Source organism: Indicator indicator, chromosome 7 (assembly GCF_027791375.1).
Source record: "Indicator indicator isolate 239-I01 chromosome 7, UM_Iind_1.1, whole genome shotgun sequence".
NCBI lineage: Eukaryota > Metazoa > Chordata > Aves > Piciformes > Indicatoridae > Indicator > Indicator indicator.
Genome location: NC_072016.1, coordinates 35789088 through 35802580, shown reverse-complemented (window position 1 = coordinate 35802580; position 13493 = coordinate 35789088). Strand labels below are relative to the sequence as shown.

The window sequence follows — 13493 nt, the reverse complement described above, 5'->3', positions numbered from 1 at the left end:
TCAATTCTGTCCTATTTTCTAGAAAGACAGCTCTGAAAAATAGTAATTTTTCAGCAGGCTGAATGAATATGAAATAAAGTTACACAGAAAGGTAAAGCAAAGCAGCTCTTTTCTTGAGTGTTTTGACAACTCCTGGATTGGTTGGTTTTTTTTTTTTTTAAGCATTCTTTTTTTCATTTTACAATACACTTGGAAATCTAACACATCTCCCAAACTAAAATAGCCTAATTGATTATAGGAACAAAGAGGGACAGGAAGATTTAGAATAGAAGATAAAATCAGAAGGGAGAAAATGTAATGGATTTTGAAGGATCTTTTCAGAACAAAAGCCAAGATGCATGTTTAAAACAAACCCAAACCCCACCAGACAGTGTATTTCTTAAACACATTCACATGTAACATGGCTTTATGGTAGGAAACACACATAAATAAAACAGTCTGATAAATCTGCCATCTAATCTGAAAAGTTCTGACTTCAGATTGTCATTTTTAATGAGCCTTCCAAAGGCTGTTACCACCATAAATATATTCCTAGCATTCAGTCTTTGGTGATGAATTGCATTTCCATCTTTAATAGATGAAATTCAATCTGAAGAAATCAGTTCCCTGAAGATAGAGGACATCTTTAATGTGCATCAGTCCAGTAAAATTCTTTTTTTTTTTTGTTACTAAGAGCAGACATGTACAATTAACTTTATTTAGCTGCATTACTTCTCCACATTCAGGATCATTCTGGCATTGTGTATCACATCACTAAATGGTTGCTGCATGCCCAGCATTTCTCATTGATGTAGGTGGTCTTTAAATAAATGTGAGGAAGATCAGCATATTGCCAGGAGAATCCTCTAATCAACCACAATTAAAAGGTTTGTCAAAGATTCTGTTAATATTATAATCACTGCTATTCCATGGAGATACTCTCAAAGGAATGGGCTGTCAGTTTACAATTATCAATTATGCCCTGGAATACGTGGACTGAAGTTGATGGGAATCACATCACTGAGTATGGTTTCAGCAAAGAGCACCCCTGCAGCACAGCTTTGTTCTGCTCTCCACACAGTTCTGTCCTGTTGTCTCTTCTAAAAACGACAGTGCTGTAAATAATTTTCAGCAAGCTGGATGAATATGGAAGATACATACAAGATGGAACAAGCACCATGGCTATAGTAGCCACAGACCTGGCTAACCTGCTGCTCTTTCAGCTCCCATTGGAGAGATTCTGCTGTCCTTCAGCCCCTAATCATGATCTGGTTCTCTCAATACCTGCTCCTGAATTGGCTCCTACTCTCTACCACTAGCATATATTCATAGAATCATGGAACGGTTTCAGCTGGAAGCAACCTCCAAAGGTCATCTAGTCCAACCCTCCTGCAGTGAGCAGGGACATCCTCCATTAGACCAGGCTACCCATAAGCCCTGTCCAGCCTGACCTTGAGCATCTCCAAGGATGGGGCCTCAACTACCTCCCTGGACAACCTGTTCCAGTGTTCCACTGCCCCCATAGTAAAGAGCTTCCTCCTAACTGCCAACTTAAACCTGCTCTTAAAACATTCCCCAAACAGCTCAGAACAGTAATTTCCAGACTGTTTCAAACCAAAACAGGACAGAAGGAATTGGAATCCCACCAATCTTTCATTTCCTATGCAAATGATACTTTCCATTCCTTTGATGGTGATTCGGGAAACTTTCCTACCACTGAAGTTGTGCTGCAGGAAACACTGTGCTGATCCTTCACTTCTGCAAGGATGGCTCCAGGATTTCTGAGGCAGGCCAGGCTTGCTGCTGCATTTTTACCAGCTATCTTTACAAACTACCCTTGCCAAGAAAATCAGCCTAAAGCTTCTCACCCCAACTCATTCCCCGCTCCCCTCCTCCTACCTTCCAGTAATCACTAATGACATCTTTTTCAAACCTCACTTGCACATTCAGGAAGAGTTTTCCTAACAAAACACTTCTCTGTGGCTCAGAGAGAATCAATAGTGCTTACAAGCACACTCTTTATTTATTGGCAATTTAGTCCTGAATTCCCCCATCTAGGCTATCAATAGGAAGGCAATCTCTTTATAGCACTAATGACTTGCGGTAAAGTATATACATCTGTTTAATACAAATAAGGGCAAACGATTTCCCAGGCTTGGTTAGATAAAATAGAGCTCACAAGGGCTTATCTCACTTAGATAGAATAACTTGTAGCCCTCTCTCATTAAAAGGATAAAGTATTTGAGTCGAGACAAGTAGGGGGTTGAAAAAAAAAAAAAAAAAAAACCAATGCTGGTGGAAGGAGGGAAGAGAGAGAGAGAGTTGGTGGACACTCTGGTCTGGCTTAGCCTCAGAAGGCAATGCTCTTAATACTAACCACAATCTGAGTCATTGGCAGAAGAAAATAAGCAAAGCAGGGTTTACAAACAGGGACAAAAGGGGAAAAAATATAATCAAAAGGCTGGGAACTTCAGCAACACCACTTACCTGCTGGAAGCCACAACGCCCATCCAGTCAATCACAAACCAACTCCTAGCTCTTTTGGGAGACAAAAGCCCTTCATTTTGGAAAGGACACTCAGCCAAGAAAATGCTGCCCACCTTGTCCTCCTTAAGAGTGCCTCTCATGAGGCACCAACAGAGAGAACAAAACTAGTGCTGGTAACTGTTTATCTTAAACCTCTCAGAAGTTTCACCTGCAAAAACACTGTTTCATTTTCTTTCCCAAGAAGATACATGTAATTATGTCCCTGATCTTTTTCCACCAACGAATGGCCATATTTTCAGCAATAGTTGGCAATTTCATGTCAAATAGCTTCCTTAAACCTAATTCATGTTTTCCAGAACTTCAAAAAACTTGCTGCTTAAAATCCAAAGCAGACCAATTAATTCATACAGAGGTGCTGAAAACTTCGTGGTGACACTTTCAGAATCCCACTCTTCAACAGAATTAAGTTATTTGAAAGGATTTATGTATCTAGTTCCCTCCACCCCAATAATTCTCCACATTCAGGTCAAGACCTTAAAAAGGGAGTAAACCAAACAAAGGCAGAAGGCTGCAATAGATAGTGAGCTTTCTGCTTTTGTTCTTTCTAGAAAGTACTGAAAGTCTCACCTATATGCTCAATAATTGAAGTTAAGTGGCTCCCCAGGAGGGCATGGGTTAGGAACATTAAAACTAGATCCAACTTCTAGGCCAAAACTTGCCTAGATGAGATGACTTCCAAAAATTTTGGTTTGACAGCTTGATAGTGTTTATACACATAGCTCTTTTGTTAAGCTATGGAAGCATAAAAAGCCAAATTAACTTCTTCACACAGCCACAACCATTCATTTGCAAACCATAAAAAGGCTCCAAAATTTATCAGGAAAAGGAAAACAGCACAACAAGAAATTATTGCTTGTGATTTCAGGAATGAAATGCTCTTATTTGGGAAGGGAAACCAAAGAAGGAATGGAAAAAGTGGTCCTTCTCCATAGCATTATGCTTCTTCTCCCAGCTTCTGGGCATAGTTAACCCGTAGACCACCATAATCCTGAATTCTGCTTTGTATCTGCAACCTATCCATCATATTTCATAGACAGCCCTGAAAGAAACCTCCGATTTCTGACGAGCAAGATGCTGAATGGGTTAACTGTGCTGTAGTCACAGCCATGCCAGAGTAGCCTTGCTTAGCTTGCTTTGCCAAGGAACAGCCCAGAGAAGACAGCACAGCATTTAGTCCAGCTCAGCCTGCTGCACACCTCAGACAAGGTCTCATCCTGTACCTGCTCTTTGCTCACTGCTGCTGCGGGTGGGCTCCTACCAACCCCATCTCACTGCTGGTTGTGCAGCACACACACACCCCTTCTGAAATGGGGTTGATACTCAAAGAAGACAGAAGATAGGTGAAAATCTTGGGTTTCTGAAGGCATCATAAAACTCAAATGCCTAGATGGCAAAGTAACTAAAAAATACTGCCTACCTCAAATGCACTGCAGAGACAACCACCCTGGGAAAGTTTTTCATCCTCTCACCAATTTGCTTTATGAAAGATATCTTTGAGCCCTGGCGCCCTTTTAAAGCCTCAGGCTGAGCTTAGAGAGGGCTCTAGGGGCAGGGGGTGTGGGAGAGGGAGGTCTCAGCTGTGGCTGGGTCAGTGTGCCCTTCAGCATACCTGGGGCCCACCACAGATAATGGTTGAGCTGCAGTGAGATTCTGGCTGTAACACAGAGGTGTTTCCTAACCCGGTGACAGCACAGAAGGGTGGTCATGAAACAAAAATCCTTTATTACAGTGTTCTCAGATTTGCAGCACAGGACAGAGACTGAATTCTGTGAAGGGGGAACTGCATCCCTCAGCTGTAAGAGCAAATTAGTTTCTTAATGCACTAGAATCGATTCTCAAGTATCACTGGCAAAGGATACAAGGCAACAAACTTTACAGCTAGGAATTCTGGCTGTAAACACCACTGGGGATAACCTGGTTTTGGCACTGTGACTCCAATGACTCATTGTTAAGCTGAAAAATGATACAAAATTTAGGGTAAGATTCCTTCCAACCTTACAAAAAAAAGGTAGTGTTAGAATTCTACATAGAAACGAACTTCACCCTAGTTTGCAGTCTCCAGCTGACACAGAAGACAAGCACCTAGAGTGGTCGTGTCTGCCCAGAAGGCTGGGTGTGCTCCATCACAGAAATCATATTTTCTGCAATTTCAAGCCCATGGGGAAGAAAAAATTCTGCAAATCTCTCTCTCAAATGTGAAAGCCTAAGCTCTGCCACAGGTGTATGAAATCCTTTGTATTTTGCCCAAGGTACAATACTCCAATAAGGCCACACTCTAAGGCAATAAGTTGGGGTTTTTTTTTTTGCTTTTTCATGTTTCTTCACATTTCTGTTAGACTGTTCTCAAGGTCATTGTTTCCTTTGTGTGCTACTCTACACTGATGAGGACTCTCAGCTCCACACCATTAGCATATTCTTACTTTTTGTGCCAAGGATCATAATGAAAAATATTAAATATGGCCTTTCCAGAACATACATCATCCTGTGAAGATCCTTTAACAGAGATCACCTAGTCCAAAATGACTTTGTTTTCTAGTGACTGCATTATTAGCCCAAAACATTCCTTGTTTTTTAATACAAGCTTCTCTTTTAGGTGTGCTGTGAAGAAGCAGCATCCATATAGTCAGGAACATAGGCATACAGTGTGATTGAAGGGCCTCAACATGCATTTCCCTCCTCTCTTGTCACTAACCTTCTATCATTTTCCTTCCCCAGCTCCACTCCCACCTCCTGTTCCAGTGCTCTGTGACCCTCCCAGTGAAGAAGCTCCTCGTCATGTTGAGGTGAGTTTCTATCCATTGTCCCTTGAGCTGTCACAGGGTGCAACCGAGCAGAGCCTGTCCCCTCCCTCTTGACACCCAGCCCTTAGATATTTATAGATATTTATTAAATCCCTCTCAGGATTCTCTTCTCCAGACTAAACAGACCCAGGTCTCTCAGCCTCTCCTCCTAGGACAGTGCTCCAGTTCCTTAATCATCCTGGTAGCCCTCCACTGGACTCTCTCAAGTAGCTCCCTGTCGCTCTTGAACTGGGGAGCCCAAAACTGGACACAATATTCCAGGTGAGGTCTCACTAGGGCAGAGTACAGGGGGAGGAGAACCTCCCTCAATCTGCTGGACACATTCCTGGTAATGCACCCCAGGATCCCATTGGCTTTTGCGGCCACAAGGGTACATTGCTGACCCATGGATAACTTGTCATCCTCCAGGACTCACAGCTCCTTCTCCACAGGGCTGCTCTCTAGCAGATGACCTCCTAACCTGTGCTGGTGCAGTTTGTCATTCCTTCCCAGATGGAGGACTCTGCATTTATCCTTGTTGAACCTCATTAGGTTCCTCTTTGCCCAGCTCTCCAGTCTGTCCACGTCTCGCTGAATAGCCGCACAGCCTTCAGGCACATCAGTCAAGCTTCCCAGTTTGGTATCGTCAGCAAACTTGCTGAGCAGACACTCTGTCCCCTCATCAATGTCACTGATGAAGATGTCCTTTGTAAAGAAATTGACTCGCGTCCGGGACAAAACAGAACGCTCACTGATTCTAAATGGTGGGAATGCCTCAGCCCAACCCAGAACTTGCCTCCAAACACGCTCACAAACCGCGCCGCCACAGGGATGGATACCCGACAGCACGCCGCCGGACGCCGCTGCCGGTCTTCGTCCGGATCGCTTCGCACCGACAGCCCCGTGCTCATTCTCACCGCGACGCGCTCGCTCCCGGGAATGCGGCAACCGGGACGGCAGAGGCGGCGCGACACCTGCGCCTCCCGCCCTCCATGCGAGAGCAGCGCGGCGGCGGACCGGCGAGAGCGGGCACCGCCGGGAGGGCGCGGAACGGACGGGGAAGCCCCACGCACCGGGACCCGGCAACTGCCGCTCGCGACCACCAGAGGGCGCCGCCAGCCCGCCGCGGCAGCCGCAGGCGGGGGCCCGGTGCTGAAGAGCGCAATGGGGCGGGAGCGGTCGGGCCCGCGGGACAGCAACCAGCCGCGTCCCGGCCACTCCGAGAGCCCCGGGAGCGGGCCGTCACTGATGTATTGGTGGAACGGAGGGGCCCGGGCGCGGCGGTTCGGCCCGACTAGCTTGGCCTTGGGCCCCTGTAAGCAGCGGAGAGCGCGTGTAGTCAGAAACCTCTCAGATGGGGTTATTGCCACTCTAAATTCCGCTGCCCGAGGGCAAGCGAGCTCAGCGGACAATGATGCCAGCTAGCACCGGCAGCAGGCAGCTCCAGCACCCAGCTGGGCTGAGGGCTGCCCTGGCCGGCTCGTTTCGCAAGCGGCGAAGCCCCGGTTTGCTTTACTGAGAACACTCGGGGCGAAAAGAGCGGCTTCCAGGCGCCTCCGAACGCCGGGCCCGGTCCGGCGGAGCGCACGATGCATTCGCACCCACGCCGTCCCGGCGGTTACCGGGCCGCTGCACGGTTCTCGAGCCGTACGGCCTCTGCAGCCGAAATGCAGTTTGCCGAAGACTTCGGGAATGAGTGTTTGGATCTGGAGCAGCCTGGCAACCTCCTGAGGCTGCATTGCGGGCGTCCCTGCGGGAGGGGAGCCAGCAGCACCGGGAAGCGGCGGGACGAGTAACCCAGGCGATACCTGCTCATGGTTCCCGCGGAAGACAGCGGGAAGCCTTCACCGGTGCCCCCCACCCCGGGGGTCTGCAGCGATATACCCACAAATTTGCACCTGTAAAAATGGGAGCATCAGATTGCAGAGAAGTCAGTGAGCAGGACAAACACCGTTAGCGTGCAACACGCGTCCCGGGTGACAGACAAACGATCGGCCGGCCTCGCAGCACCCGGAGAACGAGAGGGGGAGGCTGAACCCGATCTGGCCCTCGGGACCCGCACAGCCGGGCCAGAGCTCCAGGGCAGAAGAACGCCGGAGAGACACAGATCCACCGCTGGCGCCAGCGGCAGCCGGGGAAACGAACGCCCAGTGCCTGCGCGCTCCTGGCTGCGGCCGGAGCCGCGAAGCGCCCTGGCGAGAGCGGGACACAAATACGGACACTCCAGTGACCCCAGGACTGCAGGGCGCTCCTCGCTGCCATTCCGCAGCGGGTCGTCCAGCTGGACACCGCGCTCCCACACCACCCTACACCCGCCGACACAGCGTAGCGGCAGAGAAGAAGCCCGTCGGGACGGCTGAGGCGCGCTGCGGTGGTCGGTTGTACCCTGCCGAGACAGGGATGGCGGAGACCGCGCTCTTACCTGTTCCATAGGTCCCGGACGACGTAGCGGACTCCCACCTAGGCTTGCTTCTCGGGGAACTGCGGGTGCGCCGTGCCGTGCAGGGCGGAGAGGCTTCCAGCTCGCTACAGAACCGAAACGGTCAGTGCTGTGAAACTGGCATTCAGGGGCGGAAAAAACCCCAAGCAAACAAAAAGAAACTACCAACAACGAAAACAAACAAACAAAAACAAAAAAACACCACCAAACGGGCGGGCGGTGCGGCGTGTGCGGAGTTCGGGCGGACGCGCAGCTGTCCTGGCTGGCGCTCCACCAACCCGAGCACCGCCATCGGGGGCGGGGAGGGCGGCGGCAAGGGAAGGACCAGAGACCGCCTCGGCGGAATCGCGGCTGTGTGCAGCCGGGGACGACAGGGGCAGAGACCGACACAATTCCCGGGCAGGGCGCTGCGCCGGGCCCTCTGCCCACCTGGGACGGTCCGTCACCGCAACCCGGAGCGGCCGCTTGCGGGGGCCGGTGGCGCCCCACCGCCTGGCCGCCTTCCATATTCGTGGCTCCGTGAGCCTTAGCCGTGCCGGAGGAGGGGAGAGACCGTGGCAGTCGCCGGCTCCTGCCCGGGATAAGGGGGCGTTGCAGAATTGAGGCTGGTCTGAGCACAGCGGGACCGACCCGCTCTACTATCGGTGCGGCCACCGCTGGGCACAAGAGTGAAAAGGGCGATAAGTCGTTATTAACCCTTCCGTGGGGTAGCGCCGGCTCTGAGTTCACTCACAGTTATATAGGAATCAGTTTACCGGCATGCACACAACATGACATACAAACTCGTACGTCTAGCTGCGACGACTGAAAATAAAGAGCATTGATCGAGCTCCAGTAATTAATTCCCAAACTTACACTGACGTCAGGGCCGTTGTTCCGGGTGAAAGGAAGCCCTTCACTCACCTGCAAACGGTTCCGGCGACGGACATCACGACACCCGCAAGCACCACGCATTCCAGCGTTATTCGGGGACGATGAAATCCATTCGTGATTATTTGGGAACACCCTGAAATGTTTCTAGTTCCCAGCTTATTATGCTTAGTATTTTCCCAGGTTAACAGTGCATCAAAGCCGCAGCAGGAGGCGGTCACAGGGCGAAGAACGGAGGCTAAGCCCCGTTTCCAGAACTATTTTCTATAAAAACCCAAAATCCGAATTCTTTCTTGTCTTGACACGAAAGTGCGCTTTCCATGAAGCAGAGTCCTGCTGGTAGTTTTGGTTGCCCGAACGAGCTTCGCGGTGCTGTAACAGCCTATTTTGCCCCTTTAACGGCCGGCGTTATGCCTCTCCGTTGGGTCTCGAAGGCTGCCGGTGTATCCCCAAACTGGCAACACGGCAAGCCGCGCGGCACCGTTATTCTTAGGACGTGAGATAATTTTGATAACCGTTGTTTAAACGTTCGTCTCTACCAGGACGGGAAGGGCTGCCGCGCAGATGGAGACGGAACCGATTACCCGACGGAATGGCAACTGACCCGGGGCGGCGAAGCCGCCGTCCTCCCGCACTTCTCAGTCCTCCGGTACGGCAGAACTGCCGGGGCCGGGCCCTTTCGGGCTCAGCGTTGCGTCTCACCGCCCGGCCAGGAGCCGTCGGGAAGGGCCCGTCGGGGTTGGTGAGACGGTGCGGCCGCCTCCCAAAGCGCCCGCTGCCGAGGAAGGCGTCCGGCGAAGGGGTGGGGGGGGGCAGAGCGGCGCGCGGCGGGGTGACCGCAACGGCGGGCGGGGCGCGGCCGGCGCGGGTCCCCTCGGCCGTGGCGCGGCCACGTGCGGCCCCGCGCGCTCCCACGGCGCCCAGGGGCCGCCCGGCCCGACCGTGACGTGTCGGGGTGGGGGCGCTCGCCGCCCACCGATTGGGCGGCGGCGACGGCGCGGGGAGGTGGCTGCCCAATGGGCGCGGAGCTCGCAGGTGCCCGCGCGGTTATCTGCGCCCCGGGGTGCGGCGCGGTGGGTCCCCTCTTGCTGCTGCCAGGACGCGCGGCCGAGACAAGGCGCGGAGCGCGGCTCAGTGGCGCCCATCCCGCGGACCCGGCTCGTTTCTCCGCCCTGCCCGCCTGATCCCGCGCGGAGAGCGAGAGCTGCAGCCGCAGCCTGCCGGGGCCGCCCCGCCGGCGGGGGCTTTTCTCCCGGGACTCCCTCTCTATCGGTTTGCCGATCTGCCTCGACTTGGCTTTCGCCAGTGCCTAGCCTGGAAGTGCGCGGTGCGCGCCGCCGAGCTGAGGGGGCGGGCGGAGTTGCGCCTGGGATTTCCTCCTCCTGGCAAACTTTGGTACTTGGCTGTCGCTTTGAACCTGCGAGCGGAGGAGACAGCGTCCCGCCGGCGCTCCGGCGCGGGGCTACCGAAGAGTAGCTGCCGGTGTGGTTGGAGAAGGACCCGCGTTCATTGATGACCACAAATGTTAGCGGTGGGGCAGATGGATGCTAATCGCCAGAGTGCGTTCGTCCTCAGCAGTACGCCGCTGGCCGCGCTGCACAACATGGCCGAGATGAAGACCTCCCTCTTCCCCTACGCCCTGCAGAACCCCTCCGGCTTCAAGGCGCCGGCCCTGGGCGGACTCAACACGCAGCTGCCCTTGGGGACGCCGCATGGAATAAGCGACATCCTGGGGCGGCCCGTGGGATCCGCCAGCAACCTGCTCGGCGGGCTGCCCCGCATCAACGGGCTGGCGGCCTCGGCCGGGATGTACTTCAACCCCGCCGCCGTCTCCCGTTACCCGAAGCCGCTGGCGGAGCTGCCGGGGCGGCCGCCCATTTTCTGGCCGGGAGTGGTGCAGGGCTCTCCCTGGAGGGACCCCCGGCTCGCCTGTCCCGGTAAGTGTGGCCCGTTCTGTCGGGGCGCGGGAAGCACGCTGTCGGGAGCCTCCCCAGCAGGCGGCCCCCGGTTGGGCCCGGCGCCAAAGGCGGGAGGTCGGGCCGGCTCCTCCGGCCCACCGGGAGCCAGAGAGGCCTGGCACCGCGGGCGGACATGCTAGACGGGTCGGACGGCGCGGCGGAGGCCGCGGGCGCGGTGTCCAAAAGCAGGCCCGAAGGTGGCCCGATGCCGGTCACCTCGGCCCCGCCACCCGTCACCTGAGCCTGCCGCGGCCACCCGGGCTGTCCTTGGCCCGACCCCTGCTCGGGAGCCAGCGGCGGTGGGCATCCGAGGCGGTCCCGCCGCGGCCCGCTCCCGGCTGCGGGTTCGGACCGGTGCAGTCCCCGTGACTGACGGAACCTTTTTTCCTCCGCTTTCAGCTCAGACAGGGATGGTTTTGGACAAGGACGGCAAGAAGAAACACTCGCGACCGACTTTCTCTGGGCAACAGATTTTTGCTTTGGAGAAGACCTTCGAACAGACGAAATACTTGGCAGGACCGGAGAGAGCCCGCCTCGCCTACTCGTTGGGGATGACCGAGAGCCAAGTCAAGGTAGGTCCCCGCGGGTGACGATGCCACGGGCCGGGCTCTCCCGCTCGGTGCCGGTGCAGCGTGGACGATTCGTGCTTTTGCAGCAATTCCCGGCGACCACTAAATGGTACAAACCCTACAGGGATTTGATTTTAAAGTAAATTATAATTTAAACTACATTTCGATATTGGATAGATTTTAGACCAGTTTCCACCTACGATTTTTTTTTAAGAGTTCTTTGTGCTGCAAACGATTTTAGATAAACAGATCTAATGTATGAATTAAAATTAAAAACCCAAACAAATCCCGAACCAAAAAGGCCCCCCGCAGGTAATTTCTTTCAGCGGGTCAGATTTTAACAGAGATAGTGTCCAGTAACTGACTTTTCCCTGCATAGCCGCATGTTTTTTAATCAGGCATGTCTGGTGCATCCTAAGTGCACTGGGAGCCAAAAATAGTTATTTTTCTGAGCATCGCATTCCGGTTTAAACAGATGATTTTTTTTGTGAAACTGCTGCTTTTCCTTGTCGCTCAGCTCTGGCTGGCGACACCCCCGGCGGAGCGGGGCGGGTGACCCACAGCTGTCACCGCAGCGCCCTCCCAGAGGCTGCCCGGGCTCGGCTCCGCGGTGCGGGAAGGGGCGGCTGCGGACGGTCTCGTCTCAGGACGGGTGGGTGGGCGCGGGGGGCGGCCGCGGCGTGGCAGCGGGGCTGAGGCTGAACTGTGCCCGGTGCCGGTGCCCAGGTCTGGTTCCAGAACAGACGGACCAAGTGGCGGAAGCGGCACGCGGCAGAGATGGCCTCGGCGAAGAAGAAGCACGACTCGGAGACGGAGAAGCTGAAGGAGAGCTCGGACAATGAGGACGATGACGAGTACAACAAGCCCCTGGACCCCAACTCAGACGACGAAAAAATCACGAGGCTATTGAAAAAGCACAAACCCACGAACCTGTCCCTCGTCAGCCCCTGCAGCACCAGCTCGGACACCTTGTGAGGGTGCAGCGCTGGCAGCGGGCGAGCCGCTGTGCTGGGCACCACAACTGGGGCCAGCTGTATCTGGATGTGCAAAGTGGTGTGTTGTACAGCCTGAGATGTATGTGAAATGTATATATTTTTTACAGAATAAGTTATGAAATTATTTTCCTTCTCATCGATGTAAATTGCAGAGGAATTTTTCCAACTTTCTGGTTTTTGTGTCCCTCTAAGGTTTCCCCATATCCCTTTCTTTTAGACTTCTTGCCGATTTCCTGCTTCTAACAATCAGATTTTGTTACGTTTTGTATGGTCGCCAAACCCAAGCTCAGCCACTTTGTATATAGTAAATTTCAGATTTTGTGATGTATATTTCTAGTGTAAAAAAGGCTGTTTTCATTCCCTCTCTCCCTCCCTCTACTCAGTGTTTTGGCGGTTTGATTTCTCCTGCCTCTGGATTTTATGCTTAATAATATCAAAAGGGAAAACAACCCAAAAAAGCACGAGAGAAAAATGGACACTTGATTTTACATTGGGATCGAATAATGTCTCCACACGGGTTGGAAAGACTTTGTATAAATCAATAAATTATTTAACAAGCTTCTGCTTTAGCGAGTTTCTTCCCACACTACCCGTTTTTTGTCCCGGTCCAGCCGAATCGAATCCCGAGACTAGCGAGCATGGGGAGGCTTCGCCTCCGTTCCGCCGGCTGGGGCCGGAAGACCGCGCGGGCTGCACCGGACCTGTTGCGAGGTAATTTCTGCTTTTCGCTTCACCAGTCCCGAGAGCCCTCATTTTGTGGCCACTATCGCCCGCTCCGCTCGCCGGAAACCAACAGGCGCCCTCGCCTTGCCTTGACGTTTCCCCGGCTCCCCCGTAGCCGGGGATCGCGGCGGGTCGGCGCCGGTAGGTCAGTCCGCGGTACGGCCTCCCCGGGCCCGTCCAGCCGCGCACCTGAGCCCCTCGGCCGGTCAAGCCGCCGCTCCGGGAGAGAAAAAGGAGACGCGGCAGGGCCGGCGGGCTGAGCCAGGAGAGCCGCGCGCTTGAGGCCCCGAGTGCGGGTGGGGAACGGCTGGCGCCGGGGAACCCACGGGCCGGGCCCCCCGCCCCCGGCACGAATACATACGGGCAGCGTTGTGCGGGCTCGACACTGCGCCGGTCCCTAGCACCGAAAGCGTTTTGGTGCCTTCTGGCAGGTTACCTGATGCGCTCCGGGGAGGGGGAAGCCGTCCTGGGACAGTGGCCGCTGCAAAGGGCCCGAACACGATCTCGGGAGAGCTCAGCCCTCTGAAGGCTGGCAAGCACCATCTCCCTTCCCTTCCTGACGAGCTTCCCTGGCCCGCTCAGGCCGAACAGCGTCCCGGCACCTGCGGCTTGTGTTGCCGTAAAGACTGCCC

General features: G+C 53.9%; 1 protein-coding gene across 1 annotated transcript; it reads left to right on the top strand.

The window, feature by feature from the left end:
• Window positions 1–10138: 10138 nt before the first annotated feature.
• NKX6-2 (NK6 homeobox 2) lies at window positions 10139–12118 on the top strand. The gene is made up of 3 exons (XM_054382472.1): window positions 10139–10553; window positions 10974–11146; window positions 11870–12118. The coding sequence occupies exons 1-3, from the start codon at window positions 10139–10141 to the stop codon at window positions 12116–12118; spliced, it is 837 nt and encodes a 278-aa protein (XP_054238447.1).
• The last annotated feature ends 1375 nt before the right edge of the window (window positions 12119–13493 follow it).

Coding starts and splice junctions, on each gene's coding strand:
- NKX6-2 (XM_054382472.1), top strand. CDS start 10,139: ATGTTAGCGGTGGGGCAGATGGATGCTAATCGCCAGAGTGCGTTCGTC. Junction 10,554..10,973: donor CCCCCGGCTCGCCTGTCCCG/GTAAGTGTGGCC, acceptor CTCCGCTTTCAG/CTCAGACAGGGATGGTTTTG. Junction 11,147..11,869: donor TGACCGAGAGCCAAGTCAAG/GTAGGTCCCCGC, acceptor GCCGGTGCCCAG/GTCTGGTTCCAGAACAGACG.